A 26,111-nucleotide genomic window follows, 5' to 3' on the forward strand; every position below is an offset into this window, starting at 1 on the left:
AGAGATAGCAGGGTGAACCTGAGAGCGGCCCCTGCCCTTGAGCGGGTGGGCGGCAGGCAGAGTCCCTCCGGGGCTTCCCTCTGGGGCGTCTTCATGGTCAGGGGAGTGGTGTGGCCAGCACCCACACTATGTGGGCCCATTGCAGCCTCCTGGTTCCCCGCCAAGGTCAGCAGTCTTGCTCCCATTTTGTAGATGAGGCAACCGAGGTTCACAGAGCGTCCACAGCCTGCCCGGAGCTACACAGGCAGAGGCAGAGCCTCCCACCCGTCCAGCCCGAGGCCGATGCTCCTAACCTGGGAGCCCACCCGTGTGCACCTGGGGCCACACCTGGGCAGCTTGTCAAGGCCACCCTCCAGGCGTGGATCCTGGGGCCCCCGAACCACGGGATTTTGGAGATACCAGCAACAGCCCCCAGGTGGAGTGAACGCCACCCACTGGGCTGAGATTGGCTCTGTGGGACCCTCACTCTAAGTTTTAGCAGTGCCAGCTTGCCGGCCTCTCCCGTGATGCTCCATGCCTCAGTTTCTCCACACCGTGTGCAATCACAGCCCTGGGGCCGCGGGGAGGGGCACTGCGTGGCGTGCGCTCTGTCCGTGCCTGGGGGCCTGAGCGTCTGTCCCGTGTCATCAGTCACCGGCCCCTCTGCTCTTAGGCAAAGCGGCAGCTTCCAGCCGAGCGTAAACGCCTCTGTGCCCACACCCAGAGAGGACGCGCGGGTTAGGTGGGAGCTCAGCGGGGCCGCGGGGCCACCATGTGCATTCAGCGGGGCCAGAGTCCAAGCAGGAGGGGAAGGCGATCGAGGGACCTGGGCACCAAGAAGGTTCCGGAAGGCTGTGGAAACATGCGTACAATATAACAATTTTCTGCATGATCACCCCCTCCTTCCCCCAAGTCTTTGGTTTGTTTTATTTTAATGGCTCAGTTGAAAAATGACCTGCTTTCTGCCTGACACCGGGTCAGAGGGCATGCCACCGGCCGCATTCATCATCGTAAGCACCATGTCACCCTGACAGTGTTGACCATTAGTTTCTGTCAGTGACGAAGTCACAGCTGGGCTAAGGAGAGATGAGTTTCAGTTCAGAGGTCAGAGCCACAGGACTTGGGAATTGGATGAATTAGAAATTTGCTGTAGTTAACAAAAAATTAAATCACAATAGTTATAAAATATTCATCCATCCGGGCCAAAGGAAAATGAAGCCCGATATTTAATTTCAGATTATATCACCTCACTTTGCATTTTTTATCATAGATTCGGTCGGCCCCGGAACTTTGACAGGGCACTTGGGGACTTCATCCATTTCCACAGATTAAAAATCCTCTCGTAAAAAAATTAATTGCCATTAAACTGCTCAGCGGAAGAAAAAATGTGCCCATCAGGACCCATTTATCGAGCGGGACCCTCTGGCGGGCTGATGGGGAAGTGAGTGGCCAGCGATGGAGGGGCCGGGCGAGCAGGCAGGCAGCCCCTCCCCAGGCGGGCCCCGGCGCAGCACCCCAGCGAGGGAAAGCAGCTGTAGGGACTAGGATGGAGAAACCCTACCGGGGCTCCCCTCCATTCTGGGTCCCCCCCGAAACCCAGCTGTGGCCAATTGGGTCACGTTGGCCTCAGCTCCGGCCTTTGACACCACCCTGAGCCAGCGGAATCCTGACCCGCTTCCGGGCCTAACTCCTGCAATGATCGTGACTATCCTTTCATTCTTGTGGCCCTATGGCAGGTGCTGTGAGATACGGACCCCATTTTACAGATGGGGAAACTGAGGCATGGATAAGTGAATCACCTGCCTGAGGCCCATGGCTGATGAGTGGCAGAGCCAGACTTAAACCCAGGTCTGGGACTCCTGAGACCACACCCTAAACCTTCCTCTATCTTGGGGTCCTGTCCTAGACAGGGTATGGCCTTAAGGGGTCCTGTCCTAAAGTGGGCGTGGGGCATGGCTTGGGGTCCTGTCCTGCTGAGGGCGTGGCTGTGGGAAACCTGTCCTTGGGGATGTGGCTTTGGGAGGGCATGGCCTGGTGGGCGTGACTGCGTAGCCCATTCCCCTTCCTGGAGAGGTAGCTTCAGGCCTGTGGCTGATGGCCAGGGGTCAGGGCAGTGTGAGGAAGGTGCCATGTCTGGGGGGTGCTAGGGAAGTCCCTGATTCAGTCCAGGAGCCTGCCCCTGGGTGCTTAGCTCTCTGGATGGTCCCTGCCCAGGGCACCCTCATTTGGCAGAACGTTCCCCTTCGTGGGGGCCAGGGCGAGCCCTGGCTGAGACTCCACGGTGGTCTTAACCCCAGGCTGTGGAGTGGAACCGCCCTGGGCTGGGCCTAAGGGAGGGGCGTAGGCGCCAGGGACTCATAGCATGTGTGGTGTTGGCCCTGCAGAGCCAGGTGGAATAAGCAGTGTGTGTGAGCGTGAGTCAGAGAGCATGTGTGTCTGTGTGAAAGTGCATGAGAGCATGAGTGTGTGGCAGTGTGTGAGTGTGAGAACATGTGTGTGTGAATGTGTATGAGAGCATGAGTGTGTGGCAGTGTGTGAGTGTGAGAGCATGTGTGTGTGAATGTGTGTGAGAGCATGAGTGTGTGGCAGTGTGTGAGTGTGAGAGCATGTGTGATGTGTGTGAGAGCATGTGTGTGGTAGTGTGTGTGAGAGTGAGAGCATGTGTGTCTGTGTGAATGTGTGTGAGAGCATGAGTGTGTGGTAATGTGTGTGACTGTGAGAGCATGCGTGTCTGTGTGAAAGTGTGAAAGCATGAGTGTGTCTGGTAGTGTGTGTGAGTGTGAGAGCATGCGTGTCTGTGTGAATGTGTGTGAGAGCATGAGTGTGTGTGGTAGTGTGAGTGTGAGAGCATGCGTGTCTGTGTGAAAGTGTGTGAGAGCATGAGTCCGTGGTAGTGTGTGAGTGTGAGAGCATGCGTGTCTGTGTGAAAGTGTGTGAGAGGATGAGTATGTGGTAGTGTGTGTGAGTGTGAGAGCATATGTGTCTGTGTGAAAGTGTGAGAGCATGAGTGTGTGGTCGTGTGTGTGAGTGTGAGAACATGCGTGTCTGTGTGAAAGTGTGTGAGAGGATGAGACCGTGTGTGAACATGTGTCAGAGTGTGTGCGAGTGTGTGTGCCTGTGTGAATGTGTGACCATGTGAATGAGCATGTGTGACAGCACGTGTGCGGGATGCTGTGACTGTGTGAGTGTGTGCGTGCCTGTCAGCACTGGAGTGCGTGTGTGAGCCTGTGAGCCCGTGAGGGAATTGTGAGCATGTGTGTGAGTGCGTGTGGGGGGGGCACATGTGTGAGAGCGTCTGAGCATGAGTGTGTGTGAGTGTGCGAGTGTGTGAGCCCAGGGCTGGCCCTGCTTCCGGCCAGGGCCCTCGCGGCTGGGCCCACGGGGCTGGGAGCACTGATGTTGGCATCGGTGGCCGTGAGCTGGGCTATGAAGTACCACCCTGATGAATGCTGCTCACTGTGTGACGCCATTTGTGAGCGAAGGCTCATTTGTACTCGGAACGTGGGGCCGTTTGTTGCCGCGATGCTTGGGACTCCCTGTCCTGCCAGTCTGGGAGCCTTCACCGCCGCCCACCCGTGTGACCACTGACTGCTGGCTTAAACGCAGGTTAATCTCCTGGGGCTCGGCGCGTGTGGCCGGCGGTGGCAGGACCTCCCATGTCCGTGCGGAGCCTGATGTGCAGTGGGGAGCGGAGGGTGGGGCCGCCGGCTCGCGATTGTCACTCCTGCCGCTGCTGCTGCTCAGTGTTTCTTTCGCATGGGCTGTGTGTCCGGCCTGTGCTGAGAGCTTCACTGGCAGAGCTGTGGGGCAGGTCCCGTTGTCCACGCTTTCCTGAAGACTCTGAGGGTCAGGGAAGCCACCTGCCCGTGGCCGCCCTGAGACTCAGCCTTGCCCCGTGCAGGCTGAGGGTCCCGCTGTGCCCAACAGGGGCCTGGATGTGAGGGATGTGCCCCCTGTGCCCTCTGGGAGTGTTGAAGTGGCCTCCTGGGGCTGTGCAGAGCCACCAACCTCCCCGTCCGGGCCAGTGCCCAGAGGGACATGGGGCGCCCGGCTGCGTGTGTGTTTTCTCTGTTTAAGATTCGGAGCTGGTTGGTGTTTACGCCTGGAGAAAGGGACAAGCTCTGGTGAGGTCGCTGCTTGGGCCCCCTCCTGTCCTCCGCAGGCTCCATAGCAAGGATCCCTGGAGAGACCCGGCTCTCACCGTGGACTTAGGTACCTGTGCCTCTGCCATGAGCTCTGTCCTGCTCTGCTGTGGCATCTGGGGGCGGGCGCAGAGGAGGAGACGCCCAGGCTCCTGGCTGCCTGGAAGGAGGAGGTGTGGGCGCCTCTCACAGAAGCCTGCAAACACCCTCCAAACCTGCCACCCATTCAACTGGGGACTTCGGGCAATAAGTGTTTTCAAAGCCTAACAAAAGGGTTTCTGTCCCTGGGAGGCTCCATCGGCAGTTCCCAGGCAGGCACCCTGCCAAGGCGCTTTCCTGGCAGGAAGGCAGGATGGGAGCTGGCAGGGGCTCCCCAGACACTGGCACCCTCCACCTGTGCTTGGCTACCGTGTGCAGAGCAGCGGCTCATCACACAGGCGTGGTGCCCACCCTCAGAGGGCTTCTGCCCAGCAGAGGCCCAAGGGCCTCCTAGCCGCCCCCACGCTCTTTGCCTCCAGCCTGGTGGAGGAGCTGGCTTTGCTCTCCCCTCTGCTCCTCTCCTCACCCCTGATCCTCCTGTCTTCGCAGGAGACAGCGAGAAAGTCACAGCTGCCGAGTGCTCACCGGTTTGTGCCCAGTGTCCCGGTGCCACCTCCGCCCACAGTGACCAGCAGGTGTCTGGGAACACACCCAGCCTGGCTTCCTTCGACCAGCCGGCGACCATCCAGACGGCCATGGCCATCCTACGAGACCTGCGCCAGCAAATCCAGGCTGGTCTAGAACTGGCCCAGACCCGCAAGGGAGGGCAAGAGCTGAGGCCAACAAAGCGGAGGCTGCAGGACGTGGCAAGGAAGGGCCCCTGCAGGGACCCCAGTGCCCAGATATCCTTCTCTAAGAGTCCCTGGGCCATGACAGAGGGGAAGCGTTCCTCTTCAGAGAGGGCTAGGAGTTTCCACACCTGGGAGCCCTGGAGCTCCTCCATTGGATGGGAGTCCCGTCCGCAGAGGGCCTGGGAGACCCGAGGACAGGACTGCTCCTTCCAGAGGCCGGAGAGTCCCCATGAGAGGTTGGGCCACTTCTCCCGGCGGCCCTGGAGTGCGTTGGCTGGGCAGGCCTGCAGTTCGCAGTGGGCCTCGGGGGCCCAAAGACAGGGCCCCTCCTCCCAGAGGCCGGGGAGCTCCCCTGAAAAGCAGAACCCCTTTGGAACCCAGCAGTCCTGGAGTGCTGCAGCCACGCAGCCCTGTCCACAGAGGGCCTGGACTGCCTGTGAAGACTGGGAGGCCCTTGGCCCCAGACTGTGGAATCCTCTGGAAAGGCCCAGTCCTCCAGCACAGCGGCCCTGGAGCAGCTCCAGCGTGCAGAGGGCCGGCCCCCCGGGCAAGGGCAGAGGCATCGGCTCCCCTGCCTCGGGTGCCAAGCATGCCCTGCCACGGCCCACTGGGAGCTTCCCTCAGAACCCACCTGGGAAGGAGAAGGACGTGCTACAGCCCTGCCCCAGGCCCCGGGGTCTCCTGGGACCCTCACACAGCTCCGAGTCCTTGCGGGAGTTCATGCGCCAGAAGGCGCAGGCCCGGCGGCGGCAGGCCCTGGAGGAGAAGGCCTCGGCCCTGCGCACACAGGAGCTGAGGAGCCAGAGGTTGCAGGAGGTCTACCGGCGGCAGAGGGAGGCCGTCCTTGGCAGGGCGGTCCCCGTGGTCTCCCGGACCACCCCTGGCATCGTGACCTTTGTCCCCAGTTCTGCGCAGTCCGCGGTACGTGCCGGGGGTGGGTTGGGGGGACTCAGCCATGGACCCAAGGCTTAGGCGCTCAGGTGCTGCCTCCAGCCCCCTGGTGCCCTCCAGGGAGTGGCTGGGTGAGGGCTGCAGCTGGGGGCTGGGGACTGCGCGGTGTCGCTGCCACTGCCCACAGAAAGCCAGAGGTTCTGTGGATGCCTCCCTGGGGGATGCCCTGGTGAGGTGCAGGGTCAGACTTGGGCGCCTTTGCCCCTGGGTACAACGGGGCTCCGGAGAGACTCCCTTGGCTCTCACAGCCCCTGAAGTGGGACCCCCGATTCCTGCACGGCTCTGGGAAAGCAGCCTGAGACCCCGAGGGGAGGTCAGGGCCTAGCTCTGAGGCTGAGAGAACGGGGCGTGTGGGCTTCCCAGGCGGGGGCCCTCTGATGGCATTGCCCTCTGCTTTAGGGCCTGGAAGCCTCCGGGAGCCTGGAGTCCCCGGTGCTGGAGTGGAGCAAAGTGACCTCTGGTGTGGTGCTGGGGGGCCAGGAAGCTCCAGGCAGGTGGGTGTGAAAGTGCAGGGGCTGCACGTGCTGGGTGGGGCCGTGGGTGGGCTGGGGCCGAGGACAATGCTGGGTGCGTTCTGGGGACCTCATGATATCGCCTCATGATTGAGAGGCTCCTCAGGTGGGGCAGGCTCTGTCCCGCCCGCCCACAGTGCCGCCTGGCTGCATGGAGCAGGCGGTCACCACTGTGCTTGTTCTCATGGAGGCAAGAATCGCATCAAACTTAAATCCACCACATTAAAGGGCACGTTCCGTGGCATCGAGCACCTTCCCCGTGTGCTGTGCAACCAGCACTTCCACTGAGTTCCAGAACATTCCAACTCCCCATGAGCCCCACCCTCAGGAGGCAGCCCCTCCCCCAGCCCTGGGGGGAGCTATGGGTCTGCTTTCTGCCTCAACAGATTTGCCTAGTCTTTTTTTTTTTTTTTTTTTGAGATGGAGTCTCGCTGTTGCCCAGACTGGAGTGCAGTGGCGCGATCTCGGCTCACTGCAACCTCCACCTCCCGGGTTCAAGTGATTCTCCTGCCTCAGCCTCCCGAGTAGCTGGGACTACAGGCGCCCGCCACCACGCCCGGCTAATTTTTTGTATTTTCAGTAGAGACGGGGTTTCACCACGTTGACCAGGCTGGTCTAGAACTCGAAACCTCAGGTGATCCACCCGCCTCGGCCTCCCAAAGTGCTGGGATTACAGGCATGAGCCACCGCACCCCACCTGGATTTGCTTATTCTTGACATTTTATCTAAATGGGATCACGGGGTACGGGTCTGGCTTCTCTCACTGAGGCTTAACGTTTTCCGGGCTCATCAGTGTTGCAGCTTGAATCAGAACTTCACTGAGTCTGTGGCTGAATAATGCCGGCTGTGGGCAGGTGACCTTTCCTTCACAGCCTTGTGGCTGACGGATGCCTGGGCCCCACCTGCGGCGGCCGTGAGCCGGCTGCACGGGCTGCTTCGGTCCTTGCGCTATTTCTCTTGGGTACACGCCTGGCAGTGAACTGCATGGGCACGTGCACCTCTGTGTGCAGCTTTCTCGGGCACTCGTACCCCGTTCCCCACAGCAGCCGCCCTGGTTCCCATCCCCCTGCCGGCACGAGGGTCCCCATCTCTCCTCTTCCTCACAGTGCTTACTTTTCGCTTATTTTCTGTGTTTCTGTTTTGCTTTGACTACCGTGTATTTGAATTTCTGGAGGCCCCTCCCCCGAGGGCATCGTGAGTCACACACGTGGGGTCTGAAGACCTCCCCCCGCTTTGCTTGGGGGAGTTGAGCCTGGGTCTCACTAGTTTCCAGCCTGGCTCTTGCCCAGGGAGGGCTGTGGAAGGCCCCAGCTTCAGGCCAGTGGCACACACTCTCTGGCCTGGCTTCACGCTAGGCACCTGTGAGGAACTCTCAGCCAGGCCTCCTGCATGCCCTTGGTTCTGGCGGGCAGGGGATGCTGGCTCAGAGGCCGGGGAAGGGGCTCCCACCCACCAGGAGCGTCCCACCCTGGACTCCCTCAGGGCTGCCCCTGGCATATCTTTGGCAGCCGGTGTTGGGGGCTTCCAGTTGGCCCCGGAGCTCAGCTCCCACCCCTCTCTGCAGGACCCGACCCCTCCCTCTGGCTCCTTTTGGCTCCATTTTGTCCTGAAGGGGCTTATTTGGGGATTACTTCCCTGGAGTCTGGGTCACAGGGCAGCCCAGGGGCTGTGTCTGTCAATGTCCAGAGAGACAAGGACACAGGTCCTGAGTGAGCCACTGAGTGAGCGTCCCATGCTGGCCCCGCCGTGCCACCCCCTCCCTAAGGGCAGCCCCTCCCCCACTGGCCACTGTCAGGCTCCGTTTGCTCAACAGGATCCTGCCAAGCTTGGTCCTCGTCATCTTGGGCGGCTGCAGGGCCTCATCTCACTTCATCACGTCCTTGTCTGTTTTTTTCCCCACCTAAAAAATTGTAGCCGGGCGCGGTGGCTCACGCCTATAATCCCAGCACTTTAGGAGGCTGAGGTGGGAGGATTGCTCGAGGCCAGGAGTTTGAGACCAGCCTGGACAACATAGTGAGACCCCATCTCTATTTCCTCCGGAACTCTTCATCTTCCCAAACTGACACTCTGTCGCCATAAAACACTAACTTTCCATCTCCTCCCCAGCCCTCTGCAACCACCATTCTACTTCCTGTCTATACGGATCTGCCTGTCCCAGGGCCCTCATGTGAGCGGGAACACACTGTATTTGTCCTTTTTGTTACTGAAACAGCAGGGGTTTGGTCTCAGTCCTGCCGCTGGCCACACAGAAGGCCAATCGCGGAGACAATGAGTATTGCCAGGGAATAGGCTTTAATTGGGTGCCGCTGCCGAAGAGACGGGGGCTCAGTCTCAAATCCAACTCCCTGCCTGACAGACTAAAGCTGGGGTCTTGCGTATCAGGGAAGGAGTGCAGCTCCGTGCAGGAAACGGGAACTAGGGAAGGGTAAGGAAGCAAGCGTGATGCACAAGGAGTCTGGCATCTCATCGTCCGGATGCGGTGACCTGGTGCGTTTCAACTCCTTGATTCTGTCTGGGAGGGCTGGTGGTCGGTTTCCTGAGAAAGGAACTCAGGTAAGACAAATGAAACTTTCTCACATGTTAAGACCGGCCGGGCTCATTTCTATGGTCATTCAGAAGAAACCATGAAGGTGAGTTCCAGGGGACCATCGGGCCAGTTTCATTTTGTGCCTGGCTTATTCTACCAAGGGTGATGTTGTAGCCTGCGTTGGAACGTGCTTCCTTTTCAAGGCTGAATACTATTCCACTGTGTCGGTGGGCCTCATTTTGCTTCTCCGTTCGTCCCTCGATGGACACTGAGTGGCTTCCACCTTTTGGCTGTTGTGAATAAGGCTGCTGTGAACAGGGGTGACGTCTTTGAGACTTTGATTTCAGCTCTTCTGGGTGCGTGCCCAGAGGCAGACTTGCCAGACCCGTGGTCGTTCTATGTTCGACCCAACTGCCTCTCACCGCGGCAGCACCGTTTTACACCCCACAGGCAGTGCCCGGGATCCAATTCCTCTGTCCCCTCACTCACGCCTGGCCCTGTTCCTTGCGGCAGCTGTGTGGTCTGTTGTGTCTGTTGTGTGGATACCGTCACCACTTCCCTGGTCCCTGCGGACAGACACTCGGTCGGTCACAGACGCTGCTGTGATGCTCACCCCCACAAAACACGCGTGCTTTTCATGCCCTGCTGGGGCGACCGAGCCCGAGCTGATCTGCCCACGTCTCTCCCCCTGCAGCTTCTGCCTGTGTTTGAACAGAGCCTGGAACCGTGCTGAGACCCTAGAGACCCCAGGGATAGGGGGCCCCCAAGATGAACGGGATGCCCCCGTGCTGCTGTCAGCCTCACCCTCTCTGGGATCCCTGGAGCCCCAGGACCTGACCACCCACTACCTACCCCGCGGGCTGTGCATCTACCTGGACCCGAAGGAGGCCGAGCACCTGGGCACTTCCAGCCCCCCGCACCTCCAACATAAGCAGGCGCGGCTGCAGGCGCTAGAGACCACGGCCAAAGTCCTCAAGCAACGGGTCGATAGCCTCACTGCCAAGCTGCAGGATGCCGAGGCACCGGACACTGTCGGGGACCTAGCTGCCAGCCTGCTGCGCTTACGTGCCCACACCCTGCCTGCTGCCCCCACGCTCACCGCCCCAGCCTGCCCTGGAGCCTTGGGGCCCAATGGGGGCAGAGAGGCACCTGGGGAATGGGCGAGCGTGCAGCCCCAGCCCCTTCTCCCTGCCACCTACTTCCTGGACGACGAGACACTGCCGTGGGGCCCCAGCTGGGAGCAACAGCAGAGTGTGAGCCTGAGGTCCCCCCACGAGAGCAAGCCCCGAGGTAGGCTGGCACCTGGGCCATGGTGACTGCCGGGTGGCCGGGGGGTCCTGTGGGCTGGGAGGAATGGGGACCCCATTTTGTCTCTGAGCCTTGGCTTCCTTCCTGGAAAGGGGGCTAGGAGGACAACAGCCAGGGGTTGTCCAGGGGGTCTGAGCAGCATGGTGTACGTGGGCTCTCCCGCGTGGCGTGTGGAGTGTGTGAGCTCTCCTGTGTGGCGTGTGGCATCTGCAACAGCTGTTGCTCCGGTCTTGTCCTCTGGCCAGAGGAAGAGTGAGGTTTCTCCCGTGGCTCCTTCCCTGCTGACTCCCTGCCCTTCCTCCAGCAGAGGGGCCTGAGGGCCAGGGAAGCTCCCCCACCCTCACCCCTGCAGGTGTGGCTCAGGCTCTCCTGCTGTGATGGCTTGGGTCCCCCGTCCTGTGCTCCCGCTGACCAGGGAGTGAAGCCAGGTGCCCTCTTCTCCAAGGTTTCCTAGAAGAGGGACACGTGGATGTGAAACTGGACAAAAGGCTGCAGAGAGGTGTGGCCCCCTTCCAGGCCCTCAGCCCCTCTGCGGGGAGGTAAGCCCACCTCCCCCGCGACCCCAGGTCCCTCTCCGTCCCAACTCCCTCCTCCCAGGGGAGCATCTGTCCTACCCCAGCGCCTGCAGCCCCAGTGAGCCCCAGGCGGAAGTGGAGCCCAGCAGGTTCGGTCCAGGGGCGTGTGCAGGTGGAAATTGAGTTAGACACTCATGACAGAGGTTGTAGTGCACGCGGCGGCGGCTCCCTCCCGAGCACCTAAGCCTCAGTAGCAGCTGTGGCCTCGAGTCCCTCCTGGGGATTTGTGAACATGTTTGGATCTCCTCTCCTGAAAAACTCCCCTCCATACCTGCTCCCCACAAAAATCTTCCTCCGAGCCCACCACCTGCCCAGCAGCCTCTCGCTCTTGCTAGGGTGGGCCGGGATCCCTGTCCAGGGCCTTCTGGCCAGCAGTGCCCTCCTGGTCGCCGCGGCTCCCTGCACGCCACATGCTGCCAGGCCTTCTTGGGCCACTCACGGCCACTCTCACCTCTCTGTCCTTGACGGAAGCACCCGGGTGAGGGACCCCGGCCTGACCTGAGCCGCTTCCCAGGCAGCCCTGGAACCCAGGCTCAAAAACTCAGCACCACGGGCGGCGGGGCAGGCAGGAGGCCAGGTCGGCGGCTGTCTCTTGGGAAGGCCTCTGTGCATCCTTAACATGTGGCCAGGTTCACCAGGGACACCTAGACGTTGGCTCCCTGGACGCCAGGGCCTGGGTCATGCCACCCACCTCCACCAAGCTGTCTTCTGGGTGGCCGAGGGCGTGAGGGCAGACGCCACGTGTAGCACTAGGGTGGCAGTGGGCACCACAGCAGAGGAGCTGTTGCTCAGAGTCCACATGTGGGGGAAGGGGGTGCCCCCTCCCCAAGCCCAACCTTCCCTCCTTTCCCCGCCCCTCCCCTCCCCGCTGCTGGGACATTTCCTGGCCCGAAGCCTCCCCTGCCCATCCTTCCTAGGAAACCCCACCAGCTTCCTCTCCTGGAGCCTCACTCCTTGACCTCAGGGGATGGTGGGCTTGGTGCCTGTGCCAGGGCCTTTGGGTTGTGCCCCATCTCACTCCCGACCCCACCTGCTGCCCAGGCCCAGTCCAGCCCGTGGAACTGAGTCATTGTGACCAGAAGAGGGCAGCATCGGGCCAGACCTCGCCTCTGTCCCTGCGTTGCCCAGGACAACTTCCGCCCAGCCCTTGAGAAGGGGTGGGGGGCGGGGGTGGTGAGAATTTTTGGAAAGGTTAATTTCAGTGTCCCTGGTTCCCCGGGGACCAGCTAGATCTGCCCCCAGGGCCAGACTCAGGCTGAGGTCTCCGCATTCCTGGCCTAGCCTGGGTCCAGCCAGACGGGCAGAGGCTTGGCCCAGGCTCCCTGTGGCGATGGTACCCAGATGTTCCCACCAGGGCCAGGCACTGGGCTGTGCCCTCCACCTCCACAGCCCTGCCGAGGCGGCAGAGACACAGCAGGAGGCAGAATCATATTCATGAACCGTGGCCCGGAGGGACCCGGGTTTGTGGAGAGCAGGGATTAGGGAGAGGCTCAGAGGCTCGCTGGGCCCTCCCAAGGCTTCCGCCCCTGCTCCAGCAACCAGGAAAGGGGCCTGGCCTGTGTCTTCTGAAACAGCTGTTGCCACTCACCACTTGAGGGGCGGGAGCTTCAGGGCCAGCGCAGGCAGCCTCTGCTGGATCCACCTGCTGCCGCCCTCCTGCATTTCCCACGCCGAGCCTCTCAGGTGCCCCAGATCCTGGCTGCCTCTCAGACTGATTTCTTTGTTTGTTTGTTTTTTGTTTTTGTTTTTTGAGATGGAGTCTTGCTCTGTTGCCCAGGCTGGAATGCGATGGCTTGATCTCAGCTCACTGCCACCTCTGCCTCCCAGGTTCAAGCGATTCTCCTGCCTCAGCCTCCCCAGCAACTGGGATTACAGGCACCCGCCACCACGCCCAACTAATTTTTGTATTTTTAGTAGAGACGGGTTTTTACCATATTGGCCAGACTGGTCTTGAACTCCTGACCTCGTAATCCGCCCACCTCAGCCTCCCAAAGTGCTGGGATTACAGGTGTGAGCCACTGCTCCGGGCCTCAGACTGATTTCTGAGTTGGGGTGTGAGACAAACACCTGTGGGCCCTGAGGGCTGCTGAGGGAGGGCGTGTCTACCCCCTGCCCGACAACCCCTGGGCCACAGGTATGGGCAGCATCTTCAGCCACTCCAGTGGATTCTGGGTCACTGTGGACCAGGAAGCACAGATGGGGGCCCTGATGAGAAATGCAAAGTGAGGTGAGCTGTGCTCATGGATGCAGGCTCAGCACACGCCCCACCCACAAACCGTCTCTCTGTGCACCCCAAAGACCCCTCATCCCAGTAGCGCTTCCTGCCTGTGCCTGGCAGCTCTCCCTCACCACTCAGCCACCTCCAGGGGAAAGGCCAGCGGCTACACCTGGCTCCTGGCTCTGTCAGCCTTGCGTGCTGGCCAGCCTGAGTGGGGGCAGGTGTGTGGGTCCAGCCATGCCTGCCTCCATGGTCACAGCCTGGGTGCTCCCCAGATAGGTTGCCCTGAAGTCTCCAGTGCCAGCCTTGAGCAGAGGGGTGAAGGTCACAGCTGACGTGTGACCCCATTCTGCTCTGGGCCTGGTGGGCAGTGCCCTTAGTAGATGGCAGAGGTGGTCCCGATGACCACGCTGGCTGGGGAGACTCTGACCTTGGCCCTGGGGACCGATGGTGGCCATGGAAGCTGACCGTGCATACCCCTGCTCTCCCTGGGGTCCGAGTACAGAGCCCAGAGCAGCCAGGCTTGGCGCCGGTGCTTACCAGATGTGGGCTGGTAGCCTCGCCTCGGCCCACACCACCATGCTGGGACACATGCTCAGGCCCCACCTGCTCACCCCTGCCTCCCGCTCACCCCTGCCTCCCACTCACCCCTGCTTCCTGGTTCCCAGGCCTCAGGCTCTTCCCCTGCCAGGCTTTTGGCCTTCGGGTCCCATCCTGGGCACACTGTTGGGAGTCTGAGAGCTGCTCCAGGCCACAGGAGCCCAGCTTCCTGCTCAACAAGGGCTGTCCCCCAGATCTCCCTGCCTCCTGTCTCCTCCACGGTCCTGGCCCTGCCATGCGTGTGCCTGTGTCTTCCAGCTCACACGCGGGCCCAGCCATGCTGCACCCTATCTGGGGCTCCCTACGACTGGAGGAGATGCCGTCGGCTGGAGGGGCAGACTCTGTGGCGCCCTGGACCCCCCAGAGCTGCGGTAAGGGCGACCCTGCAGACAGGCCCTGGGCTGGCTGGTCGGGTGGCCAGGGGCATCCGCTGAGAACCCCTTCCACTGCCTAGCACTCGAGCTTGGCCCTGTGGGGTAGAGAAATACTTTTCTACGTGGAGAGCATCCACGCCTCGTTATTAAAGGTTTTGGAGGCTTTCGGGACCCTCTGCGTGCTCTGTGCTTGCCACGCCTGCAGTGATGGGGGCTGGGTGGATGAGACCCACGTGCTTATTTCATGACAGCCATGCCCCATGCCACTGTGCTCATCCCACCTCCCAGGGCGCTTCCTTACAGTCCCATCAGCCTGGATTCGACTTTTTTTTCCTGCTACTGAGTCTTTTCATCCTGGGTTTCCAACAAGCAGTGCCCACTGCCTGGTGCCCAAGGGACCCAGCAGTTGCTGAAGCCCTGGGCTTGAGGCCCTCGTGCTGGCATGGGCTGCGCTGTGGGACCCTCCTGGCGGGCGGGCTTGGCAGGGCAGCTGGAGGGGCTGGTGCAGCCATGGGAAGTGAGTATGGACTCAGAAGATGGGGGGCCCTTTTTGCTGCTTCGTCGTTGTCTGTTGGTTTTCTTCAGAAGAACAGGTTTTGAGCATTGGAGTAAAACATGTTCATGTCTAGCTGGGGGAGAGATGGTGGGAGGGTGCATTCTGAGTGAATGGGGGCTACCCCTGGACCACCATCCCAGAGCAGCCCCAGATACATCCTGCACCCTCCTCGGCTGGCAGCGGGGAGTTCTGAGGAAGGTTCCTGCCCCAGGGCCAGTGCCGGGGGCAGGGAGGAGGGTTTCAGTCCTGGGATGTGGATGCCACGGGCTGGGTTCAAAGCCTTGAGCTGGAGCCCTCCTGGAGGCTGCTTCCCGGTTGGTGAGGGGCTCATCGGGTCCTCCCCAACTGACAGCGTCCTCCCAGGGCCCTGGAGCCATACCTGGCAGCTTGAGGGAAGCTGTTCTCTGTGGACCAGCAGAGAGGGTCCTGTGTGTTTGTGCACATGCATGTGTGTGTGCATGCTTGTGTGTGTGTGGAGGAGAGGGCCTGTCGGGCTCACACCTGGAGCCCTCTGAGGGAGGAAGGGTCTGCGTCTTCCCCACTCCGGCCCCTCCCCTGGGAGACTCTCCCAGTCTCCAGGATGTGGGAGCCTCTGCAGCCCTGGTATGCACCTGCCCCTTCCTTCCACACACACCCTCTGAGTATCACTGCCTGCCTGGCACTGAGGGAGCAGGCCCCGGCCCTTACAGTGCCTGTGTTTCAGGGAAAGTGGACAGTAAGAAGACAAGCAAGGGAGGATACACAGCGGATGGGATCTGAGGCATGAGGCCAAGGGGAGAATTCAACAGGAAGGGGCAGACAGCTCATGTGCTGGGGGGCGTTCAGAGTCAGGAAGGCCCCTGCAGGCCTCTGGCCTTGGTTGTTTATGCAGTTGTAACAGAATCCCAGAGACCGGATGATTTATAATGACCAGAAATGTATTGGCTCACAGTTCTGGAGGCTGGGAAGTCCAAGAACAAGATGCTGGCGTCTGGCAAGGGCCTTCTTGCAGCATGAACACAGAGAGGAAGGCAGGGGGGCGAGAGGGGGTGGGATTCCCCCTTTTATAACAAACCTCCGCCCACAATGATGGCATTCATCCATTCACAAGGGTGGAACCCTCATGACTGAATCATCTCGTGGCTGAATAGCCGCCTCATGGCTGAATTGCCTTGCATTTCAACATGAGGAGGGACAAGCGTTCAAACCATAGCACCACCTTTCCTATCCCCAGAAAGTGCAGCCCAGGGAGGTGCAGCGAGCTTCCCAGGGTGCCCAGGGATGGGCTGGGATGGGGCTCTGTTCTCCCACTGCCGGATTTGCTGACTTCCCACTTCCTGAAGGCTGGATGGGCAGGGGCTAGCCGATGTGAGTCATGGACAGTTCCAATGGCCGCAGGACAGCCGCCTCTTGGCCGGGATCTCCCAAGGGGGTTGAGGTCAGAGTCAGGCTCTGCCTTCTCCTTAGAAAGGGCAGCCTGAAGGGGGAGTTTTTACCCCATACCTCATTCACCATCCTATGGGCGGAAGGTGCAGTAGCCCCAGGGGTACAGGCAACAGGAGTCTATTGGGTCTAGCTTTTATGACTGGAGGCAGCACTGTCTGGGAGAATCTTCTGGACATAAACACCTACACCAGAGCTGTCCAGTGGAACCTTCTAGACTCAAACACCCAGACCAGAGCTGTGCAGTGGAATCTTCTAGACTGAAACATGTAGACTAGCTCTGTCCAATGGAACCTTCTAGACTTAAACAGACCTGAGTTGTCCAATGGAACCTTCTAGATTTAAACACCTAGACCAGAACTGTCCAATAGAAGCTTCTAGACTTAAACACGTAGACTCGCTCCATCCAGTGGAACTTTCTAGACTTAAACACATACACCACACTGTCCACTAGAAACCTTCTGCAATGAGGGAAATGTTCCAGATTCTGAGTTGTCCAGTATGGTAGCCACCAGTCACATGTGGCCGTCAAGCCACGAAAATGTGGCTAGTGTGATTGAAGAGTGGCACTTTACATTTTATTTTTTGTGAATTTAAGTTTAAATGTAAATGGCGGGTGTGGCTGCCAGCCGCCATGTTGGACAGCAGGGCCCTGGCTCTCAAACTCCACAGCCCCCACCGAGGGCATGGGTCCTGTCAGCCTCATTCTGGTTTGAGGCTGTGACTCCCCAGGACCCAAGCCACATGACTGAGAATGTAGCTAGTTAACATCATCACCACCAGCAGTGACGGCAGCTGCTGTGTGCCAAGATCCGTCAAACTGTCCCATTGCATCTTCACAGCTACCAGGGACTTTGGGGTGGCACATGGAGCTAGACTTTTTGGGGCTCTCACCCATTCTAGAGAAGTCAGGGCACTCATTGGGGTGACTCCTGCAGTCTCTGTCCAGCCAGGGCCATGCCCAGCTCCGGGACGGCTCGCTTTCTCCTGGGTCACTGCTCAGAGCTCAGGAACAAACACAGCTCACGTCCCGCCATGTCCCCTGAACTGTTGGGTGCTGATGTGGCCGGTGATGACCAGGACTCCCCCTCCTCAGGCCACAGCTGGGAGATCTTGGGGGCCGCGGGACTGTGGGGCTCGCAGGAGCCGGAGGGACATTTGGTGGGTCTGGGGCCCCTTCGCTGGCTTCAGCCTCTCTCAGGGCCATGAGACAAAAGCAAAGGATGGTTTCTCCCCTTGGCGAAAAAGGAATTTCAGCTCAGAACAGATGCCTGAACCAAAACCAAGAAGTGTAAGAGTGTCTCCACTTTCCATCATCACCAGTTAGATGGGGCCACAGGGGTGACCGCGAATGCTCAGTGCACGCCATGTGGCCGGCGCCTCTGCTGCTCACCCTGTCTCGGTGCTTTGGGGCGTCCTCTGCTGCTGTGGAAACGCCCAGGGACCGGCTGAGCTGTGTGGTTCACGGCTGAGCTGCTCCGTTCCGGGAAGGCGAGCAGTCCACTGGAGGAGCCGCCGGTCTTGGGGCAGTCGGAGTGGGGATCCTGGTCTTGGCTCCGTCCGTACACTAGGCGACAGTGACTGGGGCACTCATCGAGAGCCGTCACGAGGCCCCACCATCTGCAGACCCCATTGCCTGCAGCGCCTCCTGGTGGCAGCCTCCGTGGGGCCAGGAGCTCCAACAGCGTGCAGAGTCAGAGCTGGGACTCGGGGCCACCAAGGAGAAAGAGAAGCCCCCTCCGCTGCTACTGGGGACTTCACTATCCAAGGAGGAGGCTGAGGTTTTCATGCCCACGCTCTGGACCAATCCCAGAAATTCCAAGGAGAGCCCAGGACTTGTGCCAGTGCTTACATCAGCACCCACCCACCCCCTCAGCACCCACCCACCCCCTCAGCACTCGCCCACCCCGTCACCACCCACCCACCACCTCAGCACCTACCCCCCCGAGAGCACCCACCCACCCTGTCTGTACCCACTTACCCCCTCAGCACCCACCCACTCTGTCAGCACCCACCCACCCCGTTCACACCCACCCTGTCATCACCCTCCCACCCTGTCCACACCGTCAGCAGCAGCTTCTACCTGCTGAGTGCACAGCCAGCCTGTACCAAACCATCTCCTTGGACCCTCGCACAAGGGAAGGAGGAACCTCTGTGTCCCCACTGGGCTCTGACTGACAAGTGATTTGTTCAAGGTCACATGGCAAATGCTTGATGGACCCGGTCTGTCTGGGGGCAAAGCCCATATGCTGGGCCTGGGCCTCCGCCCTCCCCACAGACTCCTGCCATCCATCCGGGCGTTGGTCCTGGCCGGGGTCAGGCAGAGCCAGCCTTAGCGGGGACGAGGAGATGCAGCGGGTCTCTGTGTCCTTCCATGGGGCTGCAGCCCTCCCAGCCCTTCCTCGACATGCAGGGCAGGGGCTGCTCTTGATGGAGTTGATGCCAGCTGGGCTCAGGAGTCAGGCCGTCTTCACTCCTGGCCTCCATGCCTCAGTTTCCCTGCAGGTGCAGAGGCTGTGTTAACCCGCTGTGCCATGGTGCGCCGAGGCAGCGGCGAGGGGAGGCCTGGAGAGTGGCCTGGGCCACTCAGCTGCCCCCCTCCATTGTTCCACAGGTCAGCAGGAGGACCCGTGTGCGAGACACCTTCCCAACACCCAGCGGAAGACCTCCAGCTTTCTGGATTCTCTGAAGGTTTGCCCCAGGCCGACGACAGCTGGGTCCCCTTTCTGCTGGGTGGTGAGCCGGGGGCAGCCTCTGTCTCCCAGAGGCCAAGTGGAAGAGGCTCTAATGCACAGACTATAGAATTTAGAAACAGGGTGGCTGGGTGAGAGGGAGGGGACCATGCAGGTGGCAGGAACAGACGGAGGGGCTTCCCGGGCTGATGGGGAAGCCCCTGGCAGGGAGAGAAAGTTGGTGGGCTGGAGGGAGGGGTCCTGCCCAGACATAGGATTCCTCGGGGTCACCCCCGAGGAAGGGGCCCACCCTCCCTGGCTGGGGGCAGCAGGAACCGTGAGCTTGGGTTCTCCCTGCAGCTGGACCAGCAGAAGCGGGCATTGGCCCTCCTGCGGCGGCGGGCAGAGCTGGAGGCCTGGGAGACGCAGCAGACTCTGGATGGGCTGCTCTTCAGGAGGCAGCTGGAGGTAGCGGCCGCTTGCCACGGGGGGAGCCCCTGTCTCTGCAGGAGGTTGGGTGGGAAGGTCAGTCACACTGGGAAGGAATATGGAGACTTCCATGGGAACAGTGGGCACCCCTCGCCGAGAGGAAGCGAGCCAGAGGCTGGAGCTCCCTTTGAAGCAGTCTCTGTGCAGAAACAGGAGGTTTCGGACACTTGTGTCCTGGGGGCGCCGGCACTGGGGGTGCCTCAGCGGGAACCAGATCTGGGTCACAGATGGCCATTGGGGCCTCCCACCTGTCCGTGTCCCAGGCTTGGTAGGCCCCTGAGCCCTGGGCTCTCCACGGGCGCCTACGACCCAACGCGCGTGTGGTGCTTACACCCCAGGCAGGTCTCTGGCCAGAAGGGAAGGGGCTTAGTGTCTCCTGAGCCGCCTCTGCACGGCCGTCCTGCGCCAATAGTGTCCCCTCCGATGGGCAGCTCTCGCTGTCCGGGGTGGTTCAGCACCTGCCCCATGAGGTGACAATGTCACCCAGGCCTAGGAACGGTGACCCTGGCAGGGCATTGACCGGGCGGCTGACAGCTATGACCTGGCTGGAAGAGATAACCTTCTGGGAGGTGGACCTGTCTTCTGTGTTTGGTTCAGGGGCCGATGGTGGGAAGTACATCCACGGTACATGTTGGGGGGCATCTCCAGGAGAGTGATGGAAGTGTGTGCATGCACGTGTGTGTGTGTGTGTGCACGTGTGGGAGTACACATACAGGCGGCCTCAGACCCACAGCAGCACTGACACCCTGCCCCGCATCCCTGCCTGTTCTCTCCCTGCTCCCGGCATCACAGGCTTTGCTCCCCTCCTGTGCCTGCCCTCCCAGCACCCCCAGCCGGGACCGGAGCTGGGGCTTCCTTCCCACCCATCTCTGTGCAGCGGGCCCCCCAGCTCCCACACCCTCCAGCCCTGGCTGGGCACCAGCCACCCCTGCTTCCCTGCAGTGGCCTCTCCGGGAGGCAGGAGGGGACCGTCAGCCCCGCTGGCAAGATGGACAGAGAGGCCCCTGAGGTTGGAGACTTGCCCAGCTTCAGGCTCCTCCTTGGGACCGGGCTTGGCCTGACCATCCTGACCCAATGCCCACCGTTGTGGAGCCGCCTCCTGCGTTCTCCACAACACGCCTCCCACTCCTCACAGCAGCTGATGGAGAGACACTCGACCCAGACTGGGCCAGAGGAGGCATTGAAGCTGGAGCAGCCTCCAATTTGCAAGGACCAAGAGCCGACCACAGCCTCTCAGAGCACAGGGACGGCCACACCCAGGTGAGGCCGGGGGCTGGGGCTGGCCACCCCCTCCCAACGTGGAAATGCAGATTGGGGAGTCTCTGGGCACAGGTAGTGGGGCAGGCACTGCGGGCGCTGGTGCCAAGTCTCCTGGGCGTGTCCTCACCTGTAGGTCACACCCGCCTCTGGACACAGATGCTGCCACATCCTCCCAGGGTCCCGAGGACAGACCAGAGAGTGTGGTGGCCAAGCCAGCCTCTGCAGGTGACAGTGTCTTCAAAACCCCACCCAGGCCTGAAGGCAGGCAGAGCCCTCAGCCAGTGTGAACCCAAAAGGGGGGAACCGAGGCAGGTACACAGCAAGGAGGCCCAGAGGCCTACAGTGGCTGCCCAAGGCCATGCAGAGTGGAGCTGGGTTCTGCAGTCAGGTCTGTCTGACTCCAGCACTCAGTGACTGACCCTTGGGCAGCCCTAGCCCCTGGCATCCCTTGAGCCCGGGGAACTGGGTTAGACAGCTGGCGGACACTGTCTCCACCCACCCAGCCCGGGGGAGCTGTGTCAGGATCTCAGCAGGAAAGCTTCCCTAGAGCTGGGGGACCAGCCTGACCGGAAGGGAGGTCCGCAGCCCAGGGAGGGTGAGTGTGGCACCTCGGTCCTCCGGGGCTTCCGCCAGGTGACTGAGCACAGGCTGCTCAGTCTGTTGGCCTTGCTCTGGGACAGAGGGTCTCAGCTCCTCTGAGCTGGCGTGACCCCCAGGCTGGCCTCCAGGTGGCTGCCATCTCCTGGAAGCCTGGGTACAACCTGTCTCGGTGTCTTCGGGAACAGGAACCCTTCCCTGGTTCCAGGCCTGCTGATACGCCCACTTCTATTCCTTTGAGTGGCTTTCCCTGGTGGGAAAGGTCTCTGCACAGCCTCCCCAGGGCGGGCTGTGCAGAAAAGCTGGTCCAGACTCCCCTCCCGTGTGATGTGTGTCAGCAAATAAGGAAGGGTCTGCGTGCAGGTTGTAGGGATGGCGCGGCGAGACCACCACAAGGTGATTTTTTTTTTTTTTTTTTTTGAGACGGAGTCTCGCTCTGTCTCCCAGGCTGGAGTGCAGTGGCCGGATCTCAGCTCACTGCAAGCTCCGCCTCCCGGGTCCACGCCATTCTCCTGCCTCAGCCTCACAAGGTGATTTTAGCCCTCAGTATGATCATGGCAGATGCGGTGACTTCCCAGTTGGCCACAGTCGCCCCATCTCCAGGCTTGGCACCTGCTGCGTATTCCTAGTTTAACTTCATTGTGTTCACAAAACACATTCGTGTGGACCTCATAATGTCCAGACTCGGGTTTTAGCTGGAATATGGTCTACATCAGTGGGTGCTCCTTTAAAACAATGTCTGTTCCGTTGTTGCTGGGGGGAGCGTCCTGCAGTATCACTTAGATCAAGTTGGTGGATCGTGCTCTTCAAATCTACTGCATCTTGGTGGATTTTCTGCCTAACATTCCTATCGATGAGTAAGAGATGGGTGTTGAAATATCACATTGCGATTTGCCGAGTTCTCCTTGCAGTTCTAACAGGTTTCACTTCACGTATTCTGAAGCTCTGACATCAGGCCCATAAACACTCGGGATTATTATGCGCTTTTGATGAACTGACCCCTCTGTCATTATGCAATAATCCTCTTACCCGCAGCAGTATCCTTCACTTCAAAGGCTACTTTGTCTGATATTAATACAGCCACTCCAGCTCTCCTTCAACTGGTGTTTCGCGGTATCTCCATTGTCATCCTTTTACTTTCCATTTATTTGCATCTTTGTGTTTCAAGTGTGTTTCTTACAGGCAGCAGAGAGTTGGATCTTGCTTTAAAAAAATCAGTCTGGTAATCTCTGCCTTTTAATTGGGGTGCTTACACTATTCACATTGAACGTGATGACGGATGCGGTTAGGGTTTCACCTGGTTATTCTTCTTTTGTTCTATCTGTCCCTTTATTTTCTTCTTCCACTTACTATCTGCCTCCTTTTGGATTAAGCAATGTTTTTTATGATTCCATTTTATCTCCATTGTTGGCTCAGGAGCTGTAACTCTGTAATTTTAGTGGCTGCTTTAGGATTTATGATAGTATACACAGTCGACCACTTCACTTATGGTACAAGGCCAGTTCTTCTTTCCTGGTCATTAGGTGGTTGTTGTCATGAATTTTATTTTAAATGTTTTGTTTGTTTTTTGAGAATGGGGGTCTCACTGTGTCACCCACGCTGGAGTGCAGTGGTGAGATCTCGGCTCACTGCAACCTCTGCCTTCTGGGCTCAAGCAATCCTCCTTCCTCAGCCTCCCAAGTCGCTGGGACCTCAGGCATGCACCATCACCCCAAGCTAATTTTTTTTTTTTTTTTTTTTTTTTGAGACAGAGTCTCGCTCTGTAGCCCAGGCTGGAGTGCAGTGGCCGGATCTCAGCTCACTGCAAGCTCCGCCTCCCGGGTTCACGCCATTCTCCGGCCTCAGCCTCCCGAGTAGCTGGGACTACAGGCGCTGCCACCTCGCCCGGCTATTTTTTGTATTTCTTTTTTTTTTTTTTTTTTGAGACGGAGTCTCGCTCTGTCGCCCAGGCTGGAGTGCAGTGGCGCAATCTCGGCTCACTGCAAGCTCCGCCTCCCGGGTTCACGCCATTCTCCTGCCTCAGCCTCCCGAGTAGCTGGGACTACAGGCGCCCGCCCCTGCGCCCGGCTAATTTTTTCTATTTTTAGTAGAGACGGGGTTTCACCATGGTCTCGATCTCCTGACCTTGTGATCCGCCCACCTCGGCCTCCCAAAGTGCTGGGATTACAGGCGTGAGCCACCACGCCCGGCCTATTTTTTGTATTTCTTAGTAGAGACGGGGTTTCACCGTGTTAGCCAGGATGGTCTCGATCTCCTGACCTCGTGATCCGCCCATCTCGGCCTCCCAAAGTGCTGGGATTACAGGCTTGAGCCACGGCGCCCGGCCTTTTTTTTTTTTTTTTGAGATGGAGTTTTGCTCTTGTTGCCCAGGCTGGAGTGCAATGGTGCAATCTCGGCTCACTGCAATCTCCACCTTGCAGGTTCAAGCAATTCTCCTGCCTCAGCCTCCTGAGTAGCTGGGATTACAGGTACACTTCACCATACCTGGCTAATTTTTGTATTTTTAGTAGAGACAGGATTTCACTATGTTGGCTAGGCTGGTCTCGAACTCCTGACCTCAGGTGATCCACCTGCCTCAATCTCCCAAAGTGCTGGGATTACAGGCATGAGCCACCGTGCCCGGCCATTTTTGTATTTTTTATAGAGATGGGGTTTTGCCATGTTACCTAGGCTTATTTTAAATGTTTTATAAACTCTGCAATACATTGTTATCATTTTGTTTAAACAGCCAATTATCTTGTTAAAAGTTTTAAATGATGTATGTGTTTATATTTCCATCTGCACATAGTCGTCATTTTGCCATTTCTGGTGCTCTCCATTGCTTCGGGTAGATGTAGATTTCTAACCGGCATCCTTTTCCTTCTGCTGGAAGGACTTCCCTTAGTATTTCTGGTGGTGCGTGTCTGCTGGTGTCTTTAGCTTTCGGATGTCTGAAGACACCTTCATCTCATCTCCATTTCTGACGTACTCTTTCCTGGACATAGAATGCTAGATGTGGTCTTTCCCTTTCAGTACTTTGAAGACATTGCTCCATTGTCTTCTTGCTTGCATTGTTTGTGACAAGAAATCGATTGCCATTCTTCTTGGTTCATCGGTACATTACCGCGTCTTTGTTTCTCTGGCTGCTTTTAAGGCTTTCTCGGTCAGGTGCGGTGGCTCACGCCTGTAATCCCAGCACTTTGGGAGGCTGAGGCAGGTGGATTGCGAGGTCAGGAGATCAAGACCATCCTGGCTAACACAGTGAAACCCCATCTCTACTAAAAATACAAAAAAATTTAGCCAGGCATGGTGGTGGGCACCTGTAGTCCCAGCTACTCGGGAGGCTGAGGCAGGAGAATGGTGTGAACCCAGGAGGCGGAGCTTGCAGTGAGCTGAGATCGCACCACTGCACTCCAGCCTGGGCGACTGAGCGAGACTCCCTCTCAAAAAAAAAAAAAACAAAACAAAACACTTTCTCCTTGTTACTGGTTTTGAGCTATTTTATTATGATGTCTTTTGTTGTAGTTTTTCATGTTTTCTTTTTTTGAAAAAATGGACTCCATTTTTTTTGAAAATTTTTGGAAAATATAGACTCCAAGTCCATATTCCTTGTCCTTGGAGTTTGTTGAGATTCTTGGACCTGTGGATTTTTCATTTTCTTCATATTTGGAAATCGTTTAGCCGCTATTTGTTCAAATATCTTTTTGCTTCTCTTTCTCTCACATCTCATTCAGGGACTCCAATTACCCATCTATTAGGCCACTTGAAGTTGTGATCTTACTGAAGCTCTTTGTATTATTTTATTCTTTTTCCCTCCCTTTTTCCTTTTGGATCGTTTCTATTGCTATTATCTTCCAATTCGTTCATCTCTCCTTCTGCAGTATCTAGTCTGCCCTTCATCCCATCTGGTGTATTTTTCATCTCAAGTGTTTTAATTTTCTTTCTTTTTTTTTTTTCCTTTTTTTTGAGACAGAGTCTCACTCTGTCACTCTGTCGCCCAGGCTGGAGTGCAGTGGTGCGATCTCAGCTCACTGCAAGCTCCGTCTCCTGGGTTCACGCCATTCTCCTACCTCAGCCTCCCGAGTAGCTGGAACTATAGGCACCCGCCACCACACCCGGCTAATTTTTTTGTATTTTTAGTAGAGATGGGATTTCACTGTGTTAGCCAGGATGGTCTTGATCTCCTGACCTCGTGATCTGCCCGCCTTGACCCCCCATAGTGCTGGGATTACAGGCGTGAGCCACTGCGCTTGGCCAAGTGTTTTAATTTTCATCAGAATGTGTATTCCATTTGGATCTTTTGGTTTTATATCCTCTGTGGCTCTACGAAACATCTTAAACATATGGGATACAGTTATGAAACTGTTAATGTCCTTCTCTGCCAATCCTCACACCCATGTTGAGCCTGGGTTAGGGTTAATAAATTATCCTGCTCACCATGGGTTGTATTTTCTGGTTTCTTTGCATATCTTCCGGACATTGTGAATTTTACCTTGCTGAGTGCTAGATATTTTTGTATTCTTGTAAACATGCCTTTTTTTTTTTTTTCCTTTTGAGACAGAGTCTCACTCTCTCACCAGGCCGGATGGAGTGCAATGGTGCAATCTCAGTTCACTGCAACCTCCACCTCCCAGGTTCAAGCAATTCACCTGCCTCAGCCTCCCAAGTAGCTGGGAATACAGGCGCCCGTCACCATGCCCAGCTAATTTTTTGTATTTTAGTAGAGACGGGGTTTCACCATGTTGGCCAGGATGGTCTCCATCTCCCGACCTCATGATCCGCCCACCTTAGACTCCCAAAGTGCTGGGATTACAGGTGTGAGCCACCACACGGGCCCCTATAAACATTCTTAAGCTTTCTTTTGGACTGCAGTCATTTGGAAGTAATTTGATCCTTTCAGACTTTGCCTTAATAGTGCGTTAAGGCTCGGCACGGTGGCTCACGCCTGTAATCCCAGCACTTTCGGAGGCCGAGGCGGGCGGATCACGAGGTCAGGAGATCGAGACCATCCTGGCTAACACAGTGAAACCCCGTCTCTACTAAAAAATACAAAAAACTAGCCGGGCGAGGTGGCGAGCACCTGTAGTCCCAGCTACTCGGGAGGCTGAGGCAGGAGAATG

General features: G+C 58.3%; 1 protein-coding gene across 17 annotated transcripts in view; it reads left to right on the forward strand.

Annotated features, from left to right (window-relative positions):
* CCDC187 (coiled-coil domain containing 187) overlaps positions 1 to 26,111 on the forward strand; it is a 59,684-nt gene that overhangs the window by 13,785 nt on the left and 19,788 nt on the right. For 13 of the 17 annotated variants that reach the window (XR_012424103.1, XM_045374180.3, XM_045374174.3 and 10 more), the window contains 10 exons: positions 4,057 to 4,191; positions 4,710 to 5,872; positions 6,302 to 6,396; positions 9,636 to 10,231; positions 10,695 to 10,788; positions 13,901 to 14,013; positions 18,609 to 18,685; positions 19,027 to 19,134; positions 20,291 to 20,415; positions 20,549 to 20,640. Coding sequence is in view for 16 of the 17 variants with exons in the window: in XM_045374180.3 (XP_045230115.2) it covers positions 4,057 to 4,191; positions 4,710 to 5,872; positions 6,302 to 6,396; positions 9,636 to 10,231; positions 10,695 to 10,788; positions 13,901 to 14,013; positions 18,609 to 18,685; positions 19,027 to 19,134; positions 20,291 to 20,415; positions 20,549 to 20,640 (2,598 nt within the window). In the remaining variant the exon portion in view is untranslated. Of the gene's footprint in view, positions 1 to 3,444; positions 4,192 to 4,709; positions 5,873 to 6,301; positions 6,397 to 9,635; positions 10,232 to 10,694; positions 10,789 to 13,900; positions 14,188 to 18,608; positions 18,686 to 19,026; positions 19,135 to 20,290; positions 20,416 to 20,548; positions 20,641 to 26,111 lie in introns of those variants that run through there. The other 4 variants (XM_074016017.1, XM_045374185.3, XM_045374177.3 and 1 more) reach the window with 3 other exon arrangements.

The sequence above is a fragment of the Macaca fascicularis genome, chromosome 15 (genome assembly GCF_037993035.2).
Source record: "Macaca fascicularis isolate 582-1 chromosome 15, T2T-MFA8v1.1".
NCBI classification, from domain to species: domain Eukaryota; kingdom Metazoa; phylum Chordata; class Mammalia; order Primates; family Cercopithecidae; genus Macaca; species Macaca fascicularis.